This window comes from Caenorhabditis briggsae (genome assembly GCF_000004555.2).
Source record: "Caenorhabditis briggsae complete genome, chrII, whole genome shotgun sequence".
NCBI classification, from domain to species: Eukaryota; Metazoa; Nematoda; class Chromadorea; order Rhabditida; family Rhabditidae; genus Caenorhabditis; species Caenorhabditis briggsae.
The window spans coordinates 8,087,331-8,115,265 of NC_013486.2; the positions used below are offsets into that span (position 1 = coordinate 8,087,331).

General features: G+C 38.9%; 9 protein-coding genes across 9 annotated transcripts in view; 3 read left to right on the forward strand and 6 right to left on the reverse strand.

The window, feature by feature from the left end:
- The window catches only part of CBG02947, a gene marked incomplete at both ends in the record, with an annotated part of 3,706 nt that extends 1,907 nt beyond the window's left edge, over positions 1-1,799 (forward strand). The window contains 5 exons of the mRNA XM_002631116.1: positions 596-970; positions 1,021-1,168; positions 1,218-1,394; positions 1,440-1,582; positions 1,643-1,799. Of these exons, the coding sequence (XP_002631162.1) occupies positions 596-970; positions 1,021-1,168; positions 1,218-1,394; positions 1,440-1,582; positions 1,643-1,799 (1,000 nt within the window). The remainder of the gene's footprint in view (positions 1-595; positions 971-1,020; positions 1,169-1,217; positions 1,395-1,439; positions 1,583-1,642) is intronic.
- A 450-nt stretch (positions 1,800-2,249) lies between these two features.
- On the forward strand, positions 2,250-5,726 carry CBG02946 (the record flags this gene model as incomplete). The annotated part of the gene is made up of 10 exons (XM_045242342.1): positions 2,250-2,338; positions 2,938-3,265; positions 3,315-3,506; positions 3,550-3,895; positions 3,945-4,211; positions 4,258-4,484; positions 4,531-4,818; positions 4,863-5,035; positions 5,081-5,201; positions 5,586-5,726. 10 exons carry the CDS (start codon positions 2,250-2,252, stop codon positions 5,724-5,726), a joined length of 2,172 nt encoding a protein of 723 aa, XP_045092158.1.
- A 149-nt stretch (positions 5,727-5,875) lies between these two features.
- CBG02945 lies at positions 5,876-7,255 on the reverse strand (the record flags this gene model as incomplete). Its single annotated transcript, XM_002631114.1, has 5 exons — positions 5,876-5,983; positions 6,034-6,411; positions 6,459-6,819; positions 6,865-6,987; positions 7,038-7,255. The coding sequence occupies 5 exons, from the start codon at positions 7,253-7,255 to the stop codon at positions 5,876-5,878; spliced, it is 1,188 nt and encodes a 395-aa protein (XP_002631160.1).
- A 371-nt stretch (positions 7,256-7,626) lies between these two features.
- Positions 7,627-8,709, reverse strand: Cbr-cchl-1 (the record flags this gene model as incomplete). Its single annotated transcript, XM_002631113.1, has 5 exons — positions 7,627-7,981; positions 8,028-8,153; positions 8,249-8,397; positions 8,444-8,632; positions 8,683-8,709. The coding sequence occupies 5 exons, from the start codon at positions 8,707-8,709 to the stop codon at positions 7,627-7,629; spliced, it is 846 nt and encodes a 281-aa protein (XP_002631159.1).
- Positions 8,710-9,141: 432 nt separating this feature from the next.
- Positions 9,142-9,605, reverse strand: CBG02943 (the record flags this gene model as incomplete). The annotated part of the gene is made up of 2 exons (XM_002631112.1): positions 9,142-9,250; positions 9,301-9,605. The coding sequence occupies 2 exons, from the start codon at positions 9,603-9,605 to the stop codon at positions 9,142-9,144; spliced, it is 414 nt and encodes a 137-aa protein (XP_002631158.1).
- Positions 9,606-9,913: 308 nt separating this feature from the next.
- Cbr-rpn-9 lies at positions 9,914-11,176 on the reverse strand (the record flags this gene model as incomplete). Its single annotated transcript, XM_045242343.1, has 4 exons — positions 9,914-10,402; positions 10,448-10,801; positions 10,825-11,026; positions 11,073-11,176. The coding sequence occupies 4 exons, from the start codon at positions 11,174-11,176 to the stop codon at positions 9,914-9,916; spliced, it is 1,149 nt and encodes a 382-aa protein (XP_045092159.1).
- A 979-nt stretch (positions 11,177-12,155) lies between these two features.
- On the forward strand, positions 12,156-13,308 carry CBG02941 (the record flags this gene model as incomplete). The annotated part of the gene is made up of 5 exons (XM_002631110.1): positions 12,156-12,231; positions 12,281-12,420; positions 12,466-12,555; positions 12,603-12,991; positions 13,044-13,308. The coding sequence occupies 5 exons, from the start codon at positions 12,156-12,158 to the stop codon at positions 13,306-13,308; spliced, it is 960 nt and encodes a 319-aa protein (XP_002631156.1).
- A 290-nt stretch (positions 13,309-13,598) lies between these two features.
- On the reverse strand, positions 13,599-19,022 carry CBG02940 (the record flags this gene model as incomplete). The annotated part of the gene is made up of 12 exons (XM_002631109.1): positions 13,599-13,810; positions 13,862-13,923; positions 13,970-16,120; positions 16,167-16,333; positions 16,380-16,562; positions 16,613-17,292; positions 17,386-17,552; positions 17,598-17,782; positions 17,835-18,018; positions 18,206-18,319; positions 18,366-18,597; positions 18,884-19,022. The coding sequence occupies 12 exons, from the start codon at positions 19,020-19,022 to the stop codon at positions 13,599-13,601; spliced, it is 4,476 nt and encodes a 1,491-aa protein (XP_002631155.1).
- A 6,637-nt stretch (positions 19,023-25,659) lies between these two features.
- CBG02939 lies at positions 25,660-26,947 on the reverse strand (the record flags this gene model as incomplete). Its single annotated transcript, XM_045242344.1, has 4 exons — positions 25,660-25,784; positions 25,839-26,048; positions 26,098-26,243; positions 26,928-26,947. 4 exons carry the CDS (start codon positions 26,945-26,947, stop codon positions 25,660-25,662), a joined length of 501 nt encoding a protein of 166 aa, XP_045092160.1.
- Positions 26,948-27,935: the final 988 nt, after the last annotated feature.

The window sequence follows — 27,935 nt, forward strand, 5'->3', positions numbered from 1 at the left end:
CCCGGCCCGCCTCTGACAGTGGAAAAATTTTCAATGAAAAATTGGCTCTTTTTTTAAATTAAATAAGAACAAAGTTACATTTTTGAACAAAATTAACAGAGTGGAACTTAATCAAAAATTAGGTAGTTTTTGCTCAAATTTTTGATAAAAATTTCAAAACTTTCGAAAAAAAATTCAAAAAAATCAGCGTCTGCACAGAAGGCGGGCCGGCACTTTATCGGCCCGGCCCGCCAAAATTCTCGACGGGCCGGCCCGTGATTTGGCAACTATGAAAAATTCTCAATTTCCACCTCTTTTCTCTTCAAAACGCTGCCACCACAAAAATGGGCGGAGCTTCAACACACACAAAGTATAGCGGGCGGCGGAACCCGTGAGATGTCGGCCGCGCGTTTAGGTCTACTCTGCCGGCGCGCTTTCTCCCACAAGGCCGATGATTACCAAAATATAACCAAATGTTTGAGTGATTGTTTGTGAGCATTTGTCACTATCGCTGAGGTCTTCCTAATAACAAAATTTTGAAATCAGGTTAGAGTTTGAATACATTGAAAACTGGAATTGAAACAGAAGTACAAATTTCAAAAGAAGCTGGCTTCAGATTCACCAGTGTTTTCCCATACCATCATCGTGTATTCTACTGCCGTGATGTACATCTCTACAAACCAAACTTCGTACCAGAAGACTTCAACGTCTACGTTTCCTATCCATTGCTCTATACTCTTGCTTTCACAATTCCCCCACTAGTCATCCTGATTGGAGAAGTCATGTTCTGGCTCTTCAGTACAAAACCAAGAAAGATTGTCTACGCGAATTGTGGAGAATGTCCAGTTCATCTTTTCACAAGAAGACTTTTCCGATTTGTCATCATCTATTTGGCTGGTCTTCTGATTGTCCAGATTTTCGTAGACACTATCAAACTGATGACTGGATATCAGAGACCGTATTTCTTGTCCTTGTGCAATGTTTCAATAACGTAAGATTAGAGAGGAAGAAGAAAAGTAAACCGATCCAGAATTTTTTCAGTGCTTGCACAGCTCCACTGGAACATTCTCCATCTCCATCTCCCCATCTTGCTTGCAACTACAGGGGAGCTGATGAACTCCGTTATGCATGGCTCACCTTCCCATCTCTCCACGCCGTGGTTTCTTCATACGCAGCCTGTTTTGCATCTGTGAGTTTTTAAAAAAGAGGATTACGAAAACTAAATTATATGTTTTCAGCTCTACATCTATTACATGATCAACCTTCGCGGTGCTCCACTTCTCCGCCCTCTTCTCATTTTCGGTTTCATTGGACTCTGCATCGTCGACTCGTTCTCCCGAATCAACGGATACAAAAACCATTGGCGTGACATTTGGGTCGCCTGGGTTATTGGAGTCTTCATGGCTTGGTTCTTGGTTAGTATCTCGAGATTATCTAGGTGAAATTATGGAAAATTTCAGTGCTATTGTGTTCTCTGCTTCCAAGAAGTCTACCATATTACTGTCGAACGTACTCCGATCGTTCAAGAAGAGAGAGTCTCTCCATTCTTCAGTTGGTTCCGATTACCTCGTGTTCAGGCGCCATCGGTGAAGGAAGAGTATGTGTAAGTCTATCTTTTTTTCAATTTTTACCTGGTTGTGAACAAAAGTGACCTAATTTTCAGAGTATACGAAGAAGATATGGAACGCGCTGAGGGCACGATGCCACGCCAACGTCGTAACCGGGATCGTCAGTACGAGGTGACGACGACGACGGAATCTTTCCACCGTACCATCAGCCCACCACAGCAGACACAACAAAACGGTGGATATCAGTACTAGGATGCTCAAACTCTTTTCTTTACCATTTTATCAAATCATCTCCTTTCAAAAACCCAGTTTTCATATTCTCTCGGCAGTTTCCTCCATTTCCTATGCTCATCTTTTCTTCCCGTTAATTATTGAAAAAAAACATTTAATTAATGCTAATTATCTTAATTAATTTTTAATATCTGTATGTGTATATATCCAGCTTTTTTTCACTCAAAAACATCACTCTCCAGAATGTCTTTCCGCTTTTTTTACTTTTTTTTGTTGTTTCTTTTTCTCTTCTCGTGCATCATCCGCCCTGCTCCGATAAATTATTCCATTCAACCACCCCGTCTTCTTCTTCTTCTTTCCGGTCCTTGACAACAGTATCCATGACATTTGGGATTTGTGCCGCGAGTCCAGACGGACGTTGTGTTTTAGTAGTTGACTTGCATTTTGCGAAAAAAAGAAAAATTACGAAAAATGCAACTGGAGTATATTGTTTCTCATATTGGTGGTGTTTCCAATGAAGATCGACAATATCTCGTGGAGAAACCATGGGTTTCTGATAAGTGAGTTCATAGTAGACCGAAAAATATTAAATAGCGTATTAGCAACTTTGAACTCAATTACCTAAATTCCTATAAAATATATGAAAAATTTGTCAACTGATACATTTTTTGTCATAATATCGCTAATATTTGATCAGTTGACACATTTTTGATATCTCTCACGGGAACCGAGACAATTTAGTTCAAAGTTGATGGGGTTGGCCTTTGTTGGAGGAAATACGATAAGTAGGGTTTCACCATACATACAAAATCAGAGCCCGGCCCGGGTTTCCCAGATTTGAACGAAATTTCGAAATTTTACCACTTTTTCGAAAATTTTCAGATATTTTTGGGAAAAAATTGTTATTTTCATGGCATTCTCATCTTGGAAAGTTTTATACTTGACAGAAAAAAACGTCCATTTTTTTCTATGGACCCTGAGGAATTTTTTGAAAAGACGGGCCATGAAAATCCTGAAAAAAGCCCGGTCCGGCCAGTTGCAAGTGTGGATTTTTCTTGTCCCAATTTTGTCAATAACATTTATAAATTCCTTATATGTAGAACCTGAGACCTGAATGTAAATGAATCAAGGCTTTGTTACTATTTCTTGTTTTTCGCAGATCCCACTTCTTCCCAGTGGAAATTGAGCTCCACCTTCGACAACGAAGTGAAGTTGAGAAAATCGAAATTGTCGCACATAATACATTTATCCGTAAGAAGTTGTCATTTGTTTACAGTATTCATCACTCACTTTTTTCAGCCAAGAAAATAGGGATCTTCTCAGAACGAAACGAAGAGGGATACATTGGGGAAGTGCAATTCAAGAGCCGCAAAACTGACGATCAGAAATATGAGCTCAAGAATATATTTCTTAATGAAAAATGCTCGAAGTTGATTTTGAATGTTTCTGAAGCCCACATCGATGTCATCAACAATTTGGATTCATTAGTTAACCGTTTTCAGAAGAATTATATAGTTCTAAATTCCTCGACTTCAGGTTGGATTAGTAGACGTCAAATTATTCGGAAAGTATCTTCCAGCCGGGGATGATTTATTCATACCTTCAGATATCGACCATAAAGCTTTTAAGCCTGGGGTGACAAGGAACGTAATTCCGGATCACAAATATTCGAAAGAACTGCAAGCAATGATTCATGCTATTGAGAAGAACAAGCAAACGGCAGTGGCGGTAAGGCAGTTTTTTCTAGGAATACATGAAAGCAAAAATTTAGAATGAAGACTTCAAAATGGCAAAATCAGCTCAACTGGCAGTACGGGAATTAAAAAAGTCCACAAAGGAAATGGAAGAACTTGAAAACGATAAGAATGAAGCGGTGATGGATGAGGATTTCCAAAGAGCTAATGACTTGCAAGGTGACTCATACAAAAATTTATTTAAATTTAGAAACAAAAAGTGTTCAGATGAAATCACAGCACTTCGGTCTAATATTCTTGCTTCTATTGATCCTGTACTTCTGGAAGATACAATGCCAAGAAACGAAGAAATTCATCGTCCAAAAAATCTTTTCACAGAAGCTTTAGAGCTCCGATCCAAGCCGAAACTATATCAACCAGTTGGTATGCAACATCTTTTTTTATAACACTAACCAATTCCTGACTGTTACAGATCTTTCACCGACTGAAGTATCTGCTGATCAATCTACTTCATTCCTTCTTCCACCTCGTCCTCCATCTAGCTCCTTCAAGAAAACAGTGACACGTGTCATGACTCCGAAACGGCCATCTACCAATGATTCTACTTCCACTAGACGGAGTAGCGCCACGTGGGAAATTCCAATCAGGCCAACTACCACAAATTCTCAGAGCTCAAGAAAACGAACGCCTTCTCCAAGTGTCAAAAAAGCTCCGAGTACTGCATCATCTTCAAGAAGTCGTAGGTTTAAACTTTGTGAAATAGTATCTAAGTATTCTATTTTCAGGTAGAAGTAATAGCATTGGAATGGGAACAAATAAGTTTTTGGAGAAGGAAAACATGATCGTACCAGCAGCTTTGAATCGGAAAAGATCTTCATCTGTGAATCTGGAAACTCCAGAATTTGTGGACAAATCAACAGAGGATATAAGCGAAGATCAAGTTCTTGCGATGGTTTCCCCAGATCAACGGGGGAATGTCAGATCTGCGATTTCATTATTTGGTTTGGAACCTGTATGTTTTTTTTCGGTCGATGTTTATCGAATTTTTTGGATTTCAGATAGCCAAAATCTATTCCAAACATTTTGAGAATCGAAAGGAAGGAATCGCAGAAGTTCGGGAGAAACTTGATACATTTAATTCTGATAAAACATCGAGATACTTTGAAAGCATCACTTGCCTTTTAGCTCATATTTTGAAAGAACCTCTTTTCAACGTATACAAAGATGTTTTACTTCTCTGGCATCACTTCTGCACCTCACGTCTTCCTGAGCTAAATTTGGAGAAATACATTCCAAGAGTTGCTTCTGAATCAACTGAAATCTTAGCCACTCGTGTGTTGGCTAGTGTTAGTAATCATAAAAATAGGAATCATCAAGTTCAAACCTTTAGGAAAAACGGCTAGTCTCTGAAACGATGACAGTATTCCGCGATGCTTGCAAAGCCCCGTCAATTGGAAAAGCTTATGCATCGAAATTGCTCAACTCGAAATCAAAAAATCTCAAAGGACGAGCTATTTTGGTTGAGATCATTGCTAAACTTCATGGAGTTCCTAACGATCAAATGTGAGTTATGAAGATGTTTTCAGATGTGTTCCTCTACATTTTCAGTTCGCTAAACGACAAAACTGTTGCTGAATTTTCTACAAAATGCATCCGAACTAGTGATCCGCAGATCAGAACCATCGGAAAGGATTTAATGGTGAAATTGTATAAAAATGGATCATCGAAGGTATTTTCAGATTACTATTCTGGTTTAAAAATCGGAACTGTTGAGAACTTATGGTGACATTGACGAAGGTCCCGCAACGACAACTACCGTAACCTAAAAATATGTTTATTTTCCGGATTTAAAATCTATTTAAGATGTAATAGATTTTCGTGCGTTTTCAATCAATTTTTTCACCATCAATATTTTTGACTTAACTATGTGGGGAAAAATAACAAAAAAACCGACGAAAATCAGTGAAAAACGAGTAAATAAATACGAAAAAAAACAACTATTTTAGGTTACTGTAGTTGTCGTTGTGGGACTTTCAGCCACGACCACCGGCGTTTCTCTTCCTCATCTCCAATTTTTGAATAAAAAAATCCTGGTTTATTCGCTTTTTTTCAGGTTGTCCGTTCTGAATTGGACAAATTTGCGTCATCAGATTCCAACAATCCCACCTATCAGAAGATTGTTCGCGAAATTTACAACTTTGACGGAAGCAAACCAAAAAGTGAGAAGAAGAAGAAAATCTCGTTTATGCTGTAACAAAAAGTGTAGAACAACAAAGAAGAAAAAAAACAGGAAATCCTAAATGAACTACTACTCTATAATAAAGATAACAATGATGATGCTATGTATAAATTAAGAATGATTGATAGGATTGACAACAAAATGATCTTTTGATGACACAGAAATTATTTTGGTAGTCGGCGAAGTTCGTGACTGAGCCAGAGTACAGAAGAGAGGAGAGCCATTGAGCCAGATTGATGACACGCGGCAAGCCAGACCGGAACGTAATTGATCTGAAAAAAATTAATCGAATAAATATACATTAGAAGTTTCGATTTCTTACTAGAGTGAACACTCCAAGTGCGGCTTGACCAAAAACTGCAGCTACTGTTAGATTAAGAGCCATTCGTGTACGCTTCGGGATTGGTGCTCGTCGACCAATGAGGAATGTGGAGAGCACGCTAATTACAGTCAAGTATGCTAAATTTCTATGAACAAATTGAACGGTCACATCGTTTTCGAAGAAGTTTTTCCACGCTGGCGATCGAGAAAGCATGTTTTCAGGAACCCATTTATCGGCAAATTTAGGCCATGAATTGTAAACCAGACCTGCGTCAAGTCCAGCAACGAATGCGCCCATGATGGCAGTTGAGAATACCATTAGCTTGGATCCATGAGTCATTCCACGAAGAGCACCTAATTTGGAACGAACTGCAGAGAGCTGAAAATAGTGGAATAAGTAGTAGTGCACAAAAATATTGAAATTACATCGTATGGTTTCAAGAGATGAGTGAGACCATTCCAGAAGAAAATCGAATAGAGAACGAAAGCCATTGTCAAATGAGTGGCCAATCTGTACTGGGACACTCTTGGAACATCAGAAGAGTTTTGAGATGGATCGAGACCTGATTTCACCATCCACCATCCGATTCCTCCTTGTGCTAACAACAAAGTGGTGGCCACCGCCATTCTTCTTTTCATGTCTGGTCCGAATCGTCCACGTGCCCAAAAATAGGCACAAGGAATCAGGAAAACCAGTCCGATTGCTCTACCCCACATTCTGTGTCCGTATTCCATCGACCAAATGAACTTGAATTCGTTTAATGTCATCTCTTGGTTTGAAGATTTGCTAGAAAATTCGAATGTTTAAAAAATACAAAGTAAAACTACTAACAATTTATATTCCGGATATGCCTTGTATTTTTCAAACTCCTCTTCCCATTGTTTCTGTCCAAATGGAGGTTTCATTGTTTTGAACAGATCCCAGTTCACCATACTCAATCCCGATTCTGTTAACCTACAAAATTAAACATCTTTTGAAATCTGGTCTATTATTCGAAATGAAACCTTGTGACTCCTCCCAACGCAACAGCTCCATAGCACATTCCAGCACACCCCATAAGCCACCATCCGATTCGTTTCCTTGATTTATCGTCCACATTTTTAACAGATATCCCTAAGCTTCGCCGGAAACCCTGCTGCACGTTCTGATAACCGTGACTCAAGAGAGAAATTCTTGGCAGTTGGGAGAACTTTATCAGCTGTTTACCAGCTAACAGCCACATGCTTTCTGAATGACTTCCTCCACCATGAAACAGCGTGCATTATGTTTGATATCCAAAGATCTCTAGGGTTTTGATATTCCGCTTTCCCCTAAACAGAAGTCTATATAAATCACATTTTTTCATTCAGAAAACGTTCAGATGAAAGAAAAACAGTCAAACAGGGAACAACACAGTAAAGTAATTGGGTTGGAGACAATGAAAGATCATGAGTGGGGAAGTCCCAACGGAGAAGGTAATTTTTTTAAAAACCGATGATATTTAACGAGGGAACAAATAACAGGAAAGTTCTAATCTATCTAAAATATGCTATTGCTGGGAGCTGAATGTGGGGATGAAAGAGAATATGACGGTAACGGGTGAAAAATATTGGATTAATGGCTGACATTGTGTCCTTCAGTTGGTGGAATCGGGAGGTTCGGCGTCATTCCAAGAGTCTCAAATTTGAAACGCCAGTAAGCTACAACCATTCTATCCCAGATGTTTCCAGGAGAATTCATAGCCGGTCGCACGTCAAGTACAGTGAAAAGCTTTGACTCTGGATCGACGGCTCCTCCGTCATAATAGTCGATAACGTATTGAACTTCTTTCGTTCCACATCTGTCAACAATCCAATCGTGACGATCAAATGGATAAGCGTATCCGAGAACGAGCTTGCGGAAACGAGCTCTTGGAGAAATGTTCTTGGCGTCTCCCTTGAAGCTTTTCAACTTTGGTTCCGCGCATTCTCTGCAAAACATTCGAAATTATCTTTAATTTAAGAAAAAGAACATACGGATGGAGCAGATTCTCCCACTTGAGAACCTCGCGCCAGGCTTCTTCATTGTTGGCGTTGTGGATGCTGATAATGTTCATCATATCGTTTTGGGAAAGTTGTTCTTCCTCCCATCTCCATCCTTTCCTGCAAGATAACGTTTTAAATACAGTTTTCTAAAAGTGAGCCTTAAAAAAAGGTGCCAGGGTTTTGAAGATATTTTCATAAACTTAAAAACTTACTTGAGCATAGCATTCCAGAACATTTGTGGACTTGGATAAACCCATGTATCTTTCTCAGTTCCAGCTTTTGGAATAGTAGACTTCACTCTGTTGGTGGGAAGTGGAAATGGCTGATCTGGAGCTGGCTTCTGATTTGGATGTTCGAGTTCCTAGAAAACTATAGTAAATAACTATCGATGAATAACAGGAAATTACGTTGTTGAGTGGGTTGATGGTTCCTTTATCGGCCCCGGCTGGACATCCACCAGCACTTCCACATCCATCTCCAGCAGAAGCAGCAGCTCTCTGTTCGGGTGTCAGTGGGCATTCAGAACCTGCTCCAGCAGCTGCCATACTGTGTTGTGTTCTTCTGATTTTATCAGCATCACTATGGGTGTCTTGGACCTAAATGAATCTTTTTAGAAGTTCTGTTCGAATTATAAATAAAGTCTCACCTTAGCAGTCGACTGTGAAGAACCCATGATGTGATTTTTACCTGAAAAACTAAACTATAGTTGATGCTTGCTTGTTGATAAAGTGGCAGATGTTGGAAAAATGGCGATGATGAAAAGAGTGGGTCGAAACTTTCGATAAACAACGCGCACTCTCGTGCGGCGTAACTTCGGAGCATCGTTTGTAAACTTGGGAGATGACCGAAAAACTTCACGGAATAAACCACAACATTGCAAAAATGATGGAAAAATGGAAAGTTGAAAAATTCATTAGTTCAAACTAGAATTTTGTTTGCTAACACAATTTAGAACATGAACTAGACGGGGAGACTAGAAAGGGTCTGAGATAAGGGGAGATACATATAAAAGATATTATGCTTGCGGTTGAGTAGTCCGATGATTATAATACAAGTGAAATCAGAAAACAAAGCTTGAAACATTGACACAGAAAACTGATCTTCGTTATGCGATACTGAACCCGATCAGCATTCCAGCTGCAAAGCCTCCCAGAATCCATCGGTTCTCCGAGATGAATGAGTTTGGAACTTGGATGGTATCTTTTTTTGATACTCTGAAAACATGTATCGTTTTTATGAAGCAGTAAAATTCTGATTTGCTCACTTATTCATAACGGATTTTTGCAGATTCTTAAGATCTCTTTCAATCTTAGATTCGTTTAGAGTAATGTATCCTTTGTGGATTGCGAATTGAGCCAGCAAAAATGAAACTCCGACAGTTGCAGCGACAACACGACCTCCCTTGGTAACAAAATATCCAGTTACTGTACCGAACCCAGCCCCGACTCCTAGCTGAGCCATGGGCGGTTGCTTTTTGAGATCAACGACGTAGTGGAGAACTGTGTCTACTACATCACCCACTGCCTTCCCAGACTTTCCACTCCCTTCGTTTTTCGACAATTCTGTCATTACTGAAATAAAAACACCTAAAATTTTACTTCCGTCGAGACTCTAGACTTGAAAGCCCATAATATTCTACAGAAATGTTTAGTGCGCTATTCTGAACACGTTGTTAGTGAGCGTTTGACTTGAAAACGGTAAAATTTATGTGTACAGACATTAAATTTATGAATTCAAATAAATACACAAGCCGGAGACTGATGGATCTTGAAATTGTCGAATACACGTAAATGTGTAATCAGAAGAAAAATGAAGATTCTGGGTAGTTAGCAAAACGGGGAACGGGGACCATGAAAATAAATTAAAGTTGAAGAGATTCAGTTCTGTGTGAGAATTTCGCGAGCTTCTTTGCTGACGATTCCCTCCATCAAGTTAACGTCTTTCCTCCATTCCGAAATACGAGAAGCCATCGCCAAGATTTGGGAACTGTCAAGAACTCTTGGCTGCACCCACGAAACGTACACAACTTGCTCAACTTGATTGATATCGCCTCGGATCAGGTCCTTGCTCAACGCTTTCATCACCAAAAATTCTACTTCATCGAATGGAATTTGACATTTTGAGGCGATTTCTTTGAATGAGATACTTCTTGCTTTTGTTGGACGAGCGAGGGCCAATTCCATAATTGCCATCAAACGAATTTTAGCTGTCAAAAAGTCCTTCTTTCTCTTCATGTCGTCCCAGCTGCCCCAGTTGTTTTCCAGTGAGAAGAAACGTGGCAAATCTCCAGCGTTGAATGCGAGGAGAACATCAACGAGCCACTGTTCGCGAGATCCTTCGAGTGCCTTGATGATCGGATGAGCAAGCTGTAAAACTATTTCATACAAGTGAACCACAACTCATTTCCTTACAAGCTCTCCGAAATTGTGAACATTTTCCCCCAAAAGGGCTGCGAATCCCAGAAGAACTGCGTGGACCTGTTTCTCTTCAGCACTGAGATTTTTGGCATCTTCAACTCCCAAATAGCGCAAAGCCTCACGGTAATATCCAGCGAAATCACCAATCTCGCGAAGATAAAGGGCGGATACGCGATAGAATGGAGCATGAACTTCTGTTACTCCGACGAGAGCATCAACTTCCTTTTGTGTGAAATCGATTTGAGCTCGAATTTCTTTCAGATCGGGAATTTGTCCGTTTGCATCCTTGCTGACCAATCGCGATGCAATTTCTCGGTGTGCAAACGGGCAATAGCGACTTTGTCCTTGCTGACTACTTTGCCAATCTTTGCCAAAAATTCCAGAGATTTCGGTCTATCCTTAATCGCAATATTCTCTGAAATTGGGATACAGATTTCGACAAGCTGGAGAGGATTGGCACGGAGCTCCCACTCGGAGACGAAGTTATCATAAAACTCTGTCATGTCAACGCCAGCGACAAAGGCAGGCTTTTTGACAAGAGCGCGAGTCAAAACAGTGAGCTGATGCCAGAGCCTGAAAATAATGAAGTATAACCGGTCATCACAGCACTTTCTCTTACTTCTTTGAATAATGATCATTGAGATTCTTCCAGTCGTCAGCTACTGGTCCTTTAGCAGAATTTTGCTTTCTGGTGAGATAAGCTTCGACTTTCTCAACTGCCATCTGCAACACAATACTGATTTCAAAAATTCAGAAGTTTCGTGAGAAAACTATTAAAAAAGTAAGCAAGAGTGAGGACTACAAATGAGAGAATTAGAAAATCTCCGCTTAACAGAAATCGCAATATAACTTTTAGATAAAAAAAGATTTGAATTTTGTCAGCTTTTAAAGGAACACAGAAAATTGTCATCAAAATATCCAAGAGCGAAAAAAGGGTTTTCTAGGCCACGGCCATGTGTCTGCGTCTTGTATCTCTTCATCATATTCTCTAGAGCGCACTTTCTGTTTTCAATTTTTACAAAAAAAATTGTTCTTGCCGAAACTGGGGCTGGTACAGTTCAATTTTCACAGCGAATTCATTCCAGAGGCCGTATGCAAGAAAGTTTTAAACCGTTTTCCGGTGTTCGGAAAATGATTTTCCGAAAGGCTGGAAAGGATTTTCATAGTGATTACATGCATTTTCAGTCTTTTTTGCTCAGAAACCCATTTTCAAATTAAAAAAAATATATTTTCAGACTTTCAGAAAATTATGATCCAAACATCGGGAAACGGTTTTCCACTTTCTTGTATACGGCCTCAAAAATATAAAATAGCTTTTAAGGTATTTATTGCATTTGCTGTAGTTTAAAAGTGATATCTCAACCAATGATATAGCCCTTGAATGAATTGTCTTTTTTTAACTCTTTCTGCTAATGTATATATTCAGAGTTTATGTTTCTGCTATTTTTCTCGTTCGAAGTGCTTAATAAATTGCGAAATCTAAATTTTCTCAAAGCTTCCAGATAGCCACAGTGTTGTTACACGTCACATAACTAGGTTCACTTCAATCACTCTTTTCTCGCCTGTCCCCTCCTGGTCTCTACTCAATTTTGAAAAATGATCTATGATGTTCTATGTTCTTATCTTGCTTTGCTATTACACTTTATAACTTTCTCTCGATATTGATTTCTCCTTCCGATAGTTTCCACTTTCTTTTCCAGAAATGATATCTCGACTGACAACAAGTTTTCTACTATGGATGTTCTTAGTTTTCACAGTTGTGTTTCTAAAATCTTCAGGTAAGGGTATAACTTTTATAATTTTGAATATATTCGGAATAAATTACAGCTGCATCGGACAAAGTTCTTCTCCGGGATGTTTCTGCCATCACTCTTCATAAAGGTAAAATGACAACTGGACGTCGTGTGGCACCTGCACTGCAATTGAAATGTGTTGGTGGATCAGCTAAAGGACAATTCTCTCCGAAAGTAGGTCATGAGCATATGCTTTAAATACCAGTCCGAAAACCTCAGGTTGTTCAATGTGCTAACCAAGGATTCGATGGATCTGATGTGCAATGGAGATGCGACGCCGATTTACCCCACAACATGGAGTTCGGATCTGTAAGAATTTGATAATTAATTTGAATTTTAATAACATTTTTTCTCAGCTGAGTGTCTCCTGTGAAGGATATGACTATGCAGATGACCCGTACATCTTGAAAGGATCATGTGGCCTTGAGTATGAACTAGAATACAACTCGGGAAGTGGTGGAAACCGCTCTGTATCCCGAAAATCAGAAGATCGCTGGGATCAGTTCGCAACATTTGTTGTCGTTGCGTTCATTGCATACATAATCTACGCAATGTGGACCAACAGAAACCAAAACCCAGAAAATGCAGGATATCGATCTGGAGGTTCAGGTGGTCCAGGTGGTCCTGGATCAGGAGGAGGTGGAGGTCCGGGTGGATATCCAAGTGCTCCACCACCATACGACGACAATTATGGAAAACCTCCACCATACGGGTTCCGTGGTGACAGCCAATCTGGAGGAGGATGGTAAGTTTCTTACTAGGAAGACGATTTACTAAGCACCATCCAAGTTTTTCAGCCAAGGGAGTTCTAGTGGAGGCACAAGTGGAAGTGGGAGAAATGGCGAGGGAGGAGGCGGCTTCTGGACTGGTGCTAGTTTAGGAGCAATCGGTGGATATCTAGCAAACAGCTTCTTGAACAACAATAACCAATATTACGGTCGTAATCGATACAACCGAGGATTTTTCCAAGACACGGGTTTCTCTAGTTCTGATTCATGGTCCTCACCATCGACGTCATCTCATCGCTCTAGCTCTGGATACGGAGGAACCACTAGACGCTAAACAAGTTCATAAGAACCTTTCGAGAAGCGGGTGTCACTAATACTAATTCTGTTTTCCTTTTTTCTTTCTTTCTTGTAAATACGATACAATCGGATTATGCTGCTGGCAAGTGTATATTTCGATCTGTTTATTATCTGGCATTGCACTAAAGAATAAAGTTGTAATAAATATATGAGTGGTTTTGGGCAAGTGGGAGAAAATCATATGTTCAACAGGGAAAAATAAATTAAGGTTAAATGGAACATCGTTTAACGAGTTCGAAAGATCAATCAGTGTATCCGGTCTTGTTTTTACACCCTCTTCATGTAATCAGTGCATTGAATCATGCAAGATGTGTCCTTTGCGATGTCGGTCAGTAGGTATTTATGCGTCAGCTTCTCGCAACTGTCCACTTTTGTTGGATTACAAGCGACACCTTCCAGAGTACAAGTACATGTAACACACGGTGTCATGTGAACAGAGTCTCCCAAAGCGATGCTTCGTCCGTTCATTTCGCAAGTTTCTAGAAAAACCAGATTATAACTCTATGGGGAAAGTTCAAACAAAAACTCACTTCTTTCTTTCCATAAAGATAGGTCAACCTGTGGAATATCTGAGCAAGGTACTTGAGCATTTCTGAAGAATATTCTGTTGGGAAAGCTTCTCTGAAAATAAAACCCACGTTAGCTCATCGGTAACATCGAAAACATTTGGTTGGATAGTTTTCATGTATTTGCTGTTTGAGCAGAAAATTGAAGCCAATTTCACTTTTCGGATTTCGTTCAACTGAGCTGGTGTGAACTTCGCAGCGTTGTTATCATTTTCATAGTAGAATCGATCACATCTTTTCAGTCTTCCGAACTGTTCAGCAATGATACAAGACATAGTTGTTCCTAGAAGAGCACCTCTCAATGGGCGTTCACTGACAAGTCCTGGGAAAAGGTCAATGTCATCCACAGACTCGTAAAGAGATTGAAGGATATTGATGTTGTCCTGATCCATCTCACTTCTCAAATCCTCCCATTTAACTGCTCTTCGAAGTCCACAGAACTCTCTGAGATCATTGTAAGGCTGCACTCCGTGGTCTCTAGCTCTCAGAATATTCAATACAATAAGGTCCATTCCACTGGTTTTCTCTCCTCTTCTCATGAACAAATGATTTCTCACAGCGTCTGTGATATGACGATCGAATGCCATGGATGGTGTTCCAAGAAGTCCCATTAGCATTGCATCCATTCCTCCTTTTTCTTGTTCGTACAATGGTCCAACATGTCCGAAATGTTGAGCCAAATCCACAGGCTCACTCATGTTCTTATAGTTGTAGTTCATTCTTGGGAACATTCTTCGGATCAGAGTGTGTCCGAATCGGAAAGCAGCAGTGGCAAATGGTTGGGAAATTGAAGCGTCGCAAGTTTCATCGTATCCTCCAAAATATCCATTCTTCTTTGGTACCAGATTCTGAGCATTCAAAAGATCTAATCCAATAATCTTGGGAAGGAATTCAGCAAAAGTGATGTGTTGCATCTCAGCTACAACAATACGACGAGTCTCCTCAAAAACTGTGTCATCATTCCAGTGTGGATTGAGAGCTGATAGCTGCATAGCAATACGGTTGTGCTCTCGGACCATGAATGTGTGCATAATTGTAAGTCCAGGTTGGTGGGAATTTCTTTCGTCTCCAGCCACGAAACAAGGCATTGATCTCTTCTCAAGAGTCGATCGACAATCTTTTTCTTGATTTCCTTGTGGCAACATCATTTGTCCATGTCCAAAATCAGTGAAGTTCAGTAGACCCCTTGTGAAAAGTCTCAATGCCTTTGCCTCACATTTGGTAGATCCATAAATTGCAGATCCATCAACATAGGCGGTCAGTTGATTCAATTGATTACGGTATCCAAGATTTAATTGTCCAAGGAGAGACCGAGCGAATGGAAGGCAACGTGGTTCTCCATTTGGATAGTTGGTTGGGAAGAATGGATCATCTTTCTCCACACGAATTGGCATGCAGTGTACGGAAATCTTTTCAGGCGAATCACATTTCGTGCAGTTCAAAATCTCATCGTTTGGTCCTCGAGCCACTGGAGAATGAGTCAGCTCGTGGTCCAAAAGTTGTCCGAATTGCATGACCATGTGAGTGAATTTCACATGAGATACGTCCTTATCTTCGCATACAAGATTAGAAACTCGACGTGGATTTGGAAGAGGTCTTCCAGATTTAGCACGGGTTCTTGGAGCATCAAAACCATCTTCATATTGGGGTGGAAGGACATGGCGAAGTGGAGCAAATGAGTTGGCATATTCGGGGAATTTCAGATTGTTACACCATCCGTTGAAAGTACGGTAGCGAGTTGTGTGATCGCATGGCAGCATTTTCGGACTGCATTCTTCTTGGCTAGCTTGCCCATCTTCAGAAAGGAAAGCGGTGTAGTTATTGACAAAAGAAGTAACATCAATATCCGGAAGAATCTTCTGAAGAGTATTGGTATCTAACTTTGGCAATTGCTCATCAGTATCTAATCCTTCTCCCTTTATCAATAACTTTGTAGTCTCCAGAAGAAGAGCAGAGATTTGAGAAACTTGTTTTGCTCCTTCTTTTGCTCTCATCATATTTGAATAGGCAAAAAGTGGATCTCCTTTTTGGAATCTTCCCTGATTGTGCTTCAAATTTGAAATTTCTCTTCTCTCCTGATCCTTCAGATTTCGTTTGGCAAGACTGATAACCTTCTCAATGGTTTCTTGACGAATCGGGAATACTGGTTTTCCTTCTGCGTCTCTCCACTCGTTGAAGTTTGGACTACTGAGGACGGTAGAGTTGCAAGAGATTGCCATGTTGCTGAAATTGTGAAGTTTAAAAGAGTCACTCAAGAGAAAAAACTCACTCGAATTCATCTTCTCTGAAGAATACATTTCTTTGAATTCTTCTGATATCAATGTTAGCACAAATGATTTCCGCAAGTTTCGTGTTTCTGATTTCCGAAAGTTGTCCTTCGCTGAATCCGGATTGTGCGAAATAGTTTTCGTACCAGAATCGATCAGCTCTTCTTGTCTGAAAACACCAATTTCAAGAAAATGTTGAAAATTTCCCTGATTACCCGCTGCATTTGTTTTCCAATTATGCAAGCCATGGTTGGTCCAACCAATGATCCTTTCAATGGTTTTTCCGCAAGAACTCCAACCAAAATATCAACATCTTCGACCCGCGAATATGCAGCGGATAGATGCTCAAACTTGACTTCTGGCAGGAAGATTTCACGCAAGTCGTTGAAAGAGGCAATCTGAATAGGGATTCAAATAATTTAGATTGAGAATCTTAAAGAAAACTCACTCTTCCCAATCCGCAACTAGCTCTGATCGCAGTATATCCTGGGATTCCGTGATCTCTTCCTTGTTTCAATGCAATTGAAATCAAGTCCAATCCAAATTCATGGTTGTCTTTCAAAAATCCACTTTTAACTTCATCATTGGCTCTAAGGGCTGGTTGGTAGATATTAGTGGTCAACAATTGACGAATGATTTGAATCGGACCTTGCTCATAGAGTCTCGATGGATTATTAAAGTCAACAAACGATTTCTCAGATGGTAGAAGTGCCCAGAAATAGTATGGAACTGTCACAGCAAACTCATTGAATGTTGTTCCTTCCAGATTCATCTCATAGTTGGAATCAAATCCGGCCGAATGCAAGTTCAACCCATAATTTCTCATGTTTTCTCTTCCGAGAAGCACTGGCAAGAACTCATTGTAAGTGATATGTTGAATTTGAGCTGAAACGATTTTTCTGGTCTCCTCGTACAATTTATCATCAGTCCAATGGCGATTGATAGATCTCAAATTGTCAGAAAGTCGGTTGTGATGACGAATGAATACTGTGTGAAGAGCAGCAACACTTGGAAGAATGTTCACTTCATCTGATCCAGATAGAGCGCATCTGGAATGGGTGGCCTGACATTGAAGCGTTCCGTCGGTGGCAGGGAGTTCTCCTATGCTTCCGGCAGTTCTCAATTGGCCTGAAATTGTGGTACTTTTCGTAAGAGAAATTTCAAGATTCCATTTATCAAAATGCTCTGCTCGCGGACAAATGTTCATGAATCGTAACTAACCATTTCTGAAAGTTCTTAATTGTTTTGCCTTTTCCATATTCGAACCATAGATGAACGAAGCATCAAGATAAGACGACGCAAAGTTTGCTTGTTCCCTCGGACCTAACCGACACGCTTCCCTTGGAGCGATTATAGATCGTGAATGAGGGATACAGTTCAGTCTAGTTCTGAAACATTTTGTGTTTTATGAATGATCTTTAACCACTGAATACCTGTATGCTGGATCCGCCGCTGGTATATCAATGACATCGCATTCTGAGTGATTAAACCCTCGTTTGCAACACGGCAGCGCCGAAGACGTTCCCTCGTTCACTGCTTGGAACGAGACGACATTGACCATGTCAGATGCGATTAATTGCATCCACAAGCCCATCATGGTTGTCACTTCAGAATGAACCTGAATTTAGAATTGATTAGGGGATTTCAGCAGAAGCTATAATTATTCTAACCTCTCCCCTTGGAGTGAAAAGTGTCAAAGATAGACTTCTGACAGATGGCAATGGTTTACTGGCTGCCGCGGCTCTTGGCTCAGACACTCCATCAGCATAATCAGGTCTCATGATTCTTGCCATTGGAGTATGAGATGCTCCCCATTCAGGATGTGCTACATTGTTGCAGATACCAGAGAATGATCTGAAGAAACAAAAATTGAAAAGGAAAGTGAATGATTGGAAGAAAACGAGGAACCAGATATTATTCCGAAAGCGACATCGACGCTTATCTACTCAATAGGATTGCGCAATGGAAAAGTGAGGAGAAAAAAGAAAAGTGAAAAAGAAGAAAGAGACACTGCTGGACACTTTGGCAGGCTAATTCGTACCGGTAATTGGTGGCAAAGCAATGATTGATTGTTGGGATTGGGCAGTTTGAGATTGTTGAAGATATTTGGTTGGGTGGAAGACCGTACTTTAGTTCTCGTTCACGGAGTCCCAATCTGAAAGTTTCAGAAAGTTCTAGTATATTTTGTGAAAGAAACAAACGCGGTCAATCGTTTGGTGATTGCCACTGAGGTGAAAGCGGATCTACTGCGATCCGAAGCCTTCTTATCGGCTTTGTGGATTCTGGTAAATTGGGATGTGGACGTGGAGAGAGGGTGTCCGGAATATTGGAAGGCAACATCTCGAAAGTCGAAGAGTTTACTAGATTCTCGTTCTCCTTCTTTGGCGGCAACGAATAGAAGACCTTCTGGGACTCGATGGGAAACAAATGCACCTAAAAAGAAGGATTACGGTAGAGGGTGTCTTGTTCGAGCAAACGGTTTGAACTACGAATTTGAAACGGGAAAAAAATCTAAAAAATAACCGGTTGGAAATTTCTAGTTTCTTAAAAGCTACTACCCGGCCTGGAGCAACGGTAAATATGAAATCTGGCCCAACAATAAGGTAACGACCTGAAGACTCTAGAGAACATTTAAGACTCTAGAGAACAAGAGTTTGTAGGATTAATCAACCGATGAAACGAATCAGATTGAAACGAAAACAAATGGGTCAATGCTCACCTTCATCAATGCCATTCAGGCCCTGCTGGTGGTTGAGAATATCATTCTCACATGGGATAAACGACTTTCCACATGGAATATTTGAAGCTACGATTGAGCTTCCGGCGAACACTAATAAGTAGAGTACCAGCCGTCGCATGGCTATTTCTTCGGACAACACCACTAGCAGGAGGGGTGAGAGATGATTTGACGCGGAAAGCGAAACTATGGCAAATGTGACATAGGGCAGAAAAAGCAGTTAAGGAGAGAAGCCCTGGTGAGGGGAAGAAGTCTATACAGTCAGGCGAAGTGGGGCGGAGATGCATATTGCATAACACCGTGACAGTACCTCAGATAAAGAGATGACCAGAACCGGATTGAATTGGCTGGAAGAGTGGACGAGAAAGTGAGGACGCCGATGAAGGACGACGACGCAGGAGGAGAAGAAGAGGACAGGCGCCAAAAAAAGAAGCTGGAGGGCGATAGGAAGAAAAACGAGGGGGGATGCTGAATACAGAAGAAAAGGGTTTTGATCGTTGAAAGTTCGACGTCAGTTTATCTTCCAATTGGGGTGAGAAGAAAAGAAAGGAGAAGGGGGTCCAATACTCGTTTCCATGTTTTGAATACACAAAACAACACACCGGATGACACTGAAGACAGTTTCGGTGATTCGAATTATGATCGAATCGCCGCCGAGTCGACCGGAGAAGAGAAAGGAACTGGAACACAATGAGAGGTAATTAGGGAGGAAGTGGTGAGGAATGGGGAGAAGCTGGTTCGAGTTGTGTGCGGTTTTGAACGGGAAAAAAAGAAAAGTCAACGCTTTTGTTCCTTTTTTCAAGTGGTACAGGATTTCAATATCTACAGTAATGAAGAAGAAGTGGCTTTAGAACTTATTTTATTTGGAATTCGTCATTCAAAATAGTGCAAATAATGAAAGGTTCGGAAACATTCTGTTGAGTCTTTAAATTCTGAAGCCTTGACGATAATGGCTGAAAATATTTTTTTTTTAATTCAGGATTCTTGAAATTCTAGGTATGCTTGAACCGGGGTTGTGGAAACTTCAGATCTCGTCTTATAATTTTTAGTCTTTCATTGTCACAGTTTTTAAAAATTGTGGATTTCTGGATCTTTGTTTCTTATACTTTCGATACTTAAATGAAAGAAGTCCCCGGACCTGATTTTTCAATACGTCTGATTATTGTCTGTTCCCAGGATTATAAACATACACTACCGGTCAATAAGATTTACAAGAACATATTTTTAAGTGTTTTGACCATTTTCAGAAGTCTGGAGCTCAGCTGTCAAGTTTACGATAACTTTGAAAACTTCGGAGGATGTAAAACAGACCTAGATTGAAAATTTTGTACACACATATTTTTTTTGACAATTACTAGTTTTTCAGTTATTGGTCGTTTTTTGAAAGACGCTGTTTTTTACTCAGTACAAAAACAATTGAAAAGGTCGTCTCTCAGAAACCGACAAAGAGCTGAAAAACTAGGAGTTTTCAAAATTTCTGTGAATGCAAAGTTTTCAATTTAGGTCTGTTTTATAACCTCTAAAATTTTCAAAGTGATGGGAAACTTTTAAGTACTTTAAAATAACTTTAACTAACTACTTAACTCTAACTTAACTTAACTTTTAACTTTTAAAAAAGTAAGCTCCATACTCCTGAAAATAGTCAAAATCAATTGAAACCCGTTTTTGTATATCTTATTGACTAGTACTGTAAGAGATTTGTTTGATAAACTTTTTCTTTCATTTCTACCCCCCCCCCACCGGCTCCAAATAAACCTTTTTTCCGATAACATCCCCTATCCACCTACTTAATTGCCACCTCTCGAAAATTCTGAAATCATTTTCCTCCCCACTCACATCATTCTATTTTCGACTCTACTGTTTTTTAAAGCGAAAACCTTTGTTTTTTAAAGCGAAAACCATTTCTCAGACATCCACAACTATCCATTATTCGTTTTTTCTTACTTTTCCACCCTCACATGTCCTTGGTCTTACCCACTAAAACAAAAAATACTATGTGTTACTTCCGTTTTAGTTCCCTCGTGGGATATCCCGAAAAGGAACAAGTAAGTCACGCTGGGCTTGCAGAAAAAAAACTGTCGCTTCCTTCTAGATAGTGTCAGCTGAGTCATTTCCTCGTTCAAACCAACAAAAGTTAAGTTGTACACTTGCACAAAACATCTAATTCTCTTCTTTTCTGCAGAGTTTATGGGTGTCCTGAAAACAGAGAACACCCAAAAGTTCAATGTAACGGACCACCCTGAATTCCGATGGAAATTGGAAAATGTCCAAAAAAGGCATTTCTGTTGTTTGCACTTTTTTTTTATTTTGAACCTCCCGCTTCGCTTCGTTTACCATCCCTCACCCGGAATAAGAATTCTAATAACATAGCACCTCGAAATCGAATCATGCTTGAGTTGACACAACAGAGACTGGCGTTTCTATGAAAACTGAAGATCACAAGAAGCGGTTCGGGATTGGTAAAGGTGTTCGGTTGTTGTTAAAAATAGCATGACGTGTGCGTTTCAAAAAAGTCTGTTTCAATCTACAAAGGTGCCGAAAATTGGATGCACCATTCCTAAATAGCTGTTCTAACCAATCAAAAGGATTTTCACCTGTGAGTAAAAATAGTATAACTATTAACAAACAATAATGTTCTAGATTTTTAGATTCATTTTCCAGATCATGAAATGTGTTTTTTATTGAACATCAGAAAACAAAAAAAATATCTAGAAAGCTGAAAATGTGACCAATCAACTTCTCTGATTTTAGACTACCTACGATTGTTCGAAGAGCCGGTCAGAAAGCGAGCCCAAGCAAATCTCGAAAATTTTCGAATTCGCTGGGGCGCACTTTTTGACCCGTTTCTTGAGAACCTAGTGACTACCCCGTAATACTGTAACTTGTTAAAAACACATTTTTAAGAAAATAAATATTATTTCTGTTTCGGGATGCATTTTTTCAATTAAAGTTATCTTCGGAACGTTTTGAAATTCGGTTCGAGTGTTCGGGATAACGAAAATTCCGATTTCAAACTTTTGGAAATTCCCATCTCAAAAAAAAACCGTGAAAAGTTGGCAAATAGATTTCGAGGATGCAAAAAAAAATTAATTCCGCTCGAGACCAAAAAGAAAAAACATTTTCCGTGCGCCTTTTACATACAGCAGTCCAATAAGTTCTAAATCCGAAAAAATACTGTAAATATTCCGGTCGAAATTTGATTCCGAAATTAATCGGAATTTTCGAAGTAACGAATTCATTTCTGAACATCTCTGAATTTTTATTCTATCGCTATCTAGGAACCTTTGATTTAGTTTCTAACTTTTCAGTTTCCTTTTTCCAAAAGGACGTCCTTCCTAGAAATGAGCTGTATCTTTGATTCCAATTTTTGATTCTTTCTTTTTTCGCCTCAGATCATCTTTTCGCCCTCAATAACTAACTTTTTCCAGATTAATCATAATTCTGGGGTTTCCAAGATCGAAATGATGTGTTGCAACTAAACAACAATTCCTTTTTATTCTTTTGGCTTCTTCTTTTATTCCAAAAATGAGCAGAGATCCACCATTCCACTTCCTTGTTTCTTTTCTTCTATTGAATATTTTCTTGTAGAAAAAAAGTAGTTAAAGTTCGTTCACCACCCACTGGCTATACCTTTGAAAATAACGAAATTCTTCGAAATACGCAGTGGATACTCGAGAATGTAGAAAAAAGGTAGTCAGATTGAAAACTCTTTGAATTTGGCGAACAAAACAAAATAGATATCAAGTTCAGAAGTTAATGAGGGAAAAAAGAACACTGTAGTGAACTGCATCTGACTTTTAATTCAATTACACATATCTAGGCTCTTTTTAATCCACAGAATTATAAAATCATACATTTGAAACGCTTCTGTATCAAGACCCACACAACTATATATTTGTGCGAGATACATACAGCAAAAACTGTATTAGAAGGGCCCCCTAACTTTCAACTTTGAGCCGATTCGCCTCCATTCCTCTCAGAGATATAAGAAGATGAAAATTTGAAAATTTCTAACTCTGTCTCAAAATTCGTTGCAAATTAGTAAAATATGTATACTTTATACAGAAAAAAACTAACTTTAGGCAATTCGTAAATTTTACTTGTCTGGCGGAGAGATTTTCACAGAAATTTCTTGAATACGATGCTTCACTCGTTTTTAAGGTGAATAATGTTTTTTTTTCATAAGAAATTCAGGTCATCAAAACTGAAAAAATTTATTGAAGAAAAGTAAAAAAACAACAACAAAAATAATAGCGTGAGATATATTTCCGTGAACCTACAGAAGCGATCCCGAGATCGTTTCTGGGAGTTTTGAAAAAAGAAGCCTGAAAAAAAATATTGATATTTCCCGTGAACCTACAGAAGCGATCTCGAGATCGCTTCTGGGAATTTTGTGAGAGCGAAAAAACACCCAGAATCGATCTCTTGATCGATTCGGTAAGTTCACGTAAATCTGCCAATTTTCGAAAAATATCGTGAAAAAATAAAAAAAATCTACAAATTTTTCATTCTGAAAATGGGCTCCCTTACTAGTAAGGGTATCGTGTTTTGTGATTCAATGTGAATTTTTGAAAAAGACGAGAAATATTTCTACGTATTTGTAATATTATCTGATAATCATGTTGATTATTGAAAACATTGAGAAATTTCAAATTCAACAGGATTTTCAAGTAATCCGTTTCAAGGGAATAATATACTTTTTGATCCCCCGAACGTGTTAAAACGTATTACTTGAAAATCTTGTTGAATTTGAAATTTCTCAATGTTTTCAAAAATCAACATGATTATCAGATAATATCACAACTATGTAGCTAGAAATATTTCTTGCCTTTTTCAAAAATTCACATTGAATCACAAAACACGATACCCTTACTAGTAAGGGAGCACTTGGGTTCAAGCTAATGGGTCAGAAATCTCGCCCCAGTAAACGTGAGATTTTAGAAAAAGTTTCGCTGCTGAATTATGTGGCTGAGGATCAATCTTTTAAACGTTGGACGAAAAAATAACGCGTTGCAACTCGTTGATTAAAACTAATTACGTCAAATCCACGTCAACTCTAAATTATTAAATTTCTTCTGGCCTAAAAGTTATTTTTTGACCCGTTGGCTTGAACCCAAGTGAGGGAGCCCATTTTCAGAATGAAAATTTTGTGGATTTCAAAATTTCACGATATTTTACGAAAATTGGCAGATTTACGTGAACTTACAGGATCGATCAAGAGAATATTCCCAGAGGCGATCTCGAGATTGCTTCTGTAGGTTCATGGGAAATATTAATATATTTATTTTTTCAGGCTTCTTTTTTCAAAACTCCCAGAAGCGATCTCGGGTTCACGGAAATATATCTCACGTTATTATTTTTTTTGTTGTTTTTTTTAACTTTTTTCTTCAATAAATTTTTTCTGTTTTGTTGACCTGAATTTCTTATGAAAAAAGTAAAAAAAAAACAAAATTGAATTGTTTTATGATGAAAATGGTCAAAAAATGTTTGTGAAGTATAATTCTCACACATAAATCCCGAAATAACTATGTTTCTTATATTTCTGTGAACCAACAGAAAAGTTTGTAGGCTGGGCTCTATTCGAACGAATGTTTAAAAATTTGAAAATTTCATTTTCTTATATGAAAAACTGGTCAACTGATAAAGTGTTTATAAAAATATCACCAGTATTTTATCAGTTGACACTTTTTTGATATTTTCTACAGGAGCCAAGAAAAATGAGCTCAAACTTGACAGTATGGGAGCCCTTCTATCAAGGTTTTACGATAGTAGCCTACGCGAAGTTCTTGTGAACTTCCTGGCTAGTTGGTGTTCAAAAATAGTGAATCTGAATGATATTTGTTAATGATTAGATTGTCGTTAAGTGAATATTTGGGAATCAGGAAATAAAATAATTCAGTGGTAAAAAAGGAAAATAATTGTATTGGATCTGGTTTTTGGTAGACATCTATCTGGAATTCAGTCTTACAACTAGGGATATCTATCTGAAAATTTAAGTTATTTCCAATAGAGATTCAGAACCGCGCAGATTCTGTGATGTATTAGACCGATTCACTGAGTCGCGAAAGGTAACCTTGATTTGAAATTTGGCATAAAGTCAAGTTTAAAGTTTTGGATGGATAAAAGGAAGATAATCATCTGTGAATCTGTTTGACACAAATTCGGGCAGATCTCATCTGAACTTGGAGTGTAATCTATAAGATATATTATCAAGTGAATATCGAGACCCGTAGAGGAAAATCGAGATTAACGATATGGGATTCTCTTTTTTGAATACAATTCTATTTAAAACTTTGCTATATTCAGTTTTTGTAATGAGATTTCGATAATTCTGAAAACAAACTTCAACTGATCATTTCTAAGTCAACGTATGGAATGAACCTGTAAATGGGATGCATCTGGTATATCTGAAAAAAAGTTATCTTTATATTTAAAATATAATTCTCCAGATAGAAATCAAATTGATTTATTTAATCAAGCGATTCATAGAAGATACATTTGTAATCGTGTGTTCATTAACCGTTTAGTTTCAATTTGGGAACAAATTGTTTTTTGTTTTTGAAATGAATCAATTCGAGGAGTGAAAACAAGAAAAGCGAAATAGAAATTTTTAGTACCAAGAAAATGTTGTGTTTGAGGATCCTTTTGTGAAACCCGTAACAAAAAAGTGAGGAAATGAGGAAATGGAGATCAAATAATACATGACACAAAAATTAAGAAAACTAAACGACTAGAAAAAATCTACAATAGGAACGGTTTCATATTTCGAATGGTCGGAGGAACAGACTTCTGCGATGCTTGTGCTTTGATACTGGAATGAATCCGGAGAACGCATCGTATTCTAATCGGAGCTCGTTCATTGTGCTTATGCATTCACAGTGACCTGAAAAAATTTTAAAATTGAGGATGAGGATTCGGGAATCTTAAAAATTCTTACCTAGAACTGCTTGTTCTTCTTCCTCCTCTTCCTCTGCTATTGGCACAACGTTGCTTCTCTGATTTTCAGCATTCGGCCTCCAACTGTAGTACAATGATCCAACTGTCAGACAAGTGTCTTTACATTCATCTTGATCTGGCACATTTTTAGCTTCCGACACAATCGGCCCTACTATTACATGATCTTGAAGGCGATATCGTACTTCATCTTCTAAACAAGTTTACATTCGAGCAATCACTTCTAAATTTTGGACTCTCACCATCATCTTGACAGAATCCAACCATGGTGTTCGGTTTGGCAACGAGTTTTCCAGATGTGGAGCGTGATTTGAGGTAGCACACACGCTCTTCGCTATTCCATTCGTAGCCAAAACATGAGAAATCTTCGATGCACTCCTTGGCACATCTACAACATATACATTTTTGATCTGATATCGAATTCCGACGTCTCTATCTTCTCTCTCCTATGAATTGTTAATGATACATAATCAGCAGACTTTCTATTTTGGTTTAAATTTAAAAACGGAATCGAAAATAATATTCTAGATCAATCTTTAGAAGAAAAAAAACTCACTCTCTATCCTGAAAATTTCGTATCCTCCGATAGTTTCCACCTTCGATACTCATGCCGATCTGCGTATTGAAGCACTTCCCTTTTGCTGCAAAATGAAGACAATAGAATCAACAAAAATCAAAGAAGATGCGGGGGTTGTTAAGGGGGTCCCATTCAGATGATGTCGCTCTGCTACTCTATATGACTTCTGATTCCGCTTCGTCGCACGTCTACTGACCGAAATGTCACGGCGACGCTTGGGGAGCAGGAAGAAGATACATACGCATGCTCTTCGCGGTCAGTTCAGGAACTAACAGATTCATTCTCTCTCCAAATGAATCATAATCTAAATCACGTCATGATTCAGTTTGGTATTGTGTGTGAAAACCATACATAAATAATGGATTCTGATGCCGTAGAGAACGAATGATGTCCTCCGTAACGGTTACGTGCTAATAATGGATATGCGAACAAGGAAGAGAGTGCACTTCAATTTCAGATTTCGCTATTCCAGAATCTTAGGAGATAACCTAATACCTTTTCTCATAGGTCAACATCGAAAACAGTAAAAAGCTGATTCGAAAAGCAGGAAGATAAAAAATGGGTTTTCTTCATTGGTATTCATTGGGAGGGATTCATTTGGAAATTGAATTTCACTATATATTTTGGCTTATTCGAAAACTTCCAGTTTTTTAGTTTTTGCATGACTAAAATGTGTTTTTGATTGAATGTTCATTCACAAATTTTCACGCAGTTAAAGAAATTCCAGAAATTAAGGTTTATCTGTATCTCTCATTCTTTCGTTCTCTCTGGAATTAAAGAAATTCTGAAATCTCTTCCTGGTTCTTGTTTTCAGGACCTAATTTTGTACATAGTCAATCAGACAAAGTTACGATAGGTTCTTGAACATTTTCTTAGATCTAAAATAGGAATCCGAGGCTAAATTTCCTAATATTTCGTCATGGAACACAGGCCGGAAATGCAACCCGAATGTTTTACGGGGGGCTCATCTTGTTCATTCATTCTCTTTTTTCAGATGACCAATCGGAACCACTATTAAATTCGAGTGTCTACATGACGTATTTCTATTTCTCTCACTCTATTTCTTCCCCGAGTATTAAATGCTTTGTTTTTGTTTCCTTTCATCTTAAATGGGTCTAAATCCGGGAAACCAGAAACAATTTTAAGACTTATCCTTACCTGAAACAGGAATGAGCATAGAAATAAATAAAAGGAGCAGACACTGATATCTGGTGATATCTATCCGAAATACAGTATCAAACAAAAAATCGAATACTGTAGATGAGGGTACTGTATCTACAGTATCATCCACCGAACAGTTCGGTGCTGAAGACGTTGATGGCTCGTGGCACATTGCGCAGAATACGTGGGGAGTGTGGGTGACACTGTGGGGCTACACCAGACCGCTGACGAAGGCGGTGTCTGAAAAAGGGGCGGAGCTTCAAACACAGGCAGGCGGGGATTTCTAATAAAAAATAACTCCCTTGCCTCTTTGGGCGGCGAGATGGATGCACATACACACAT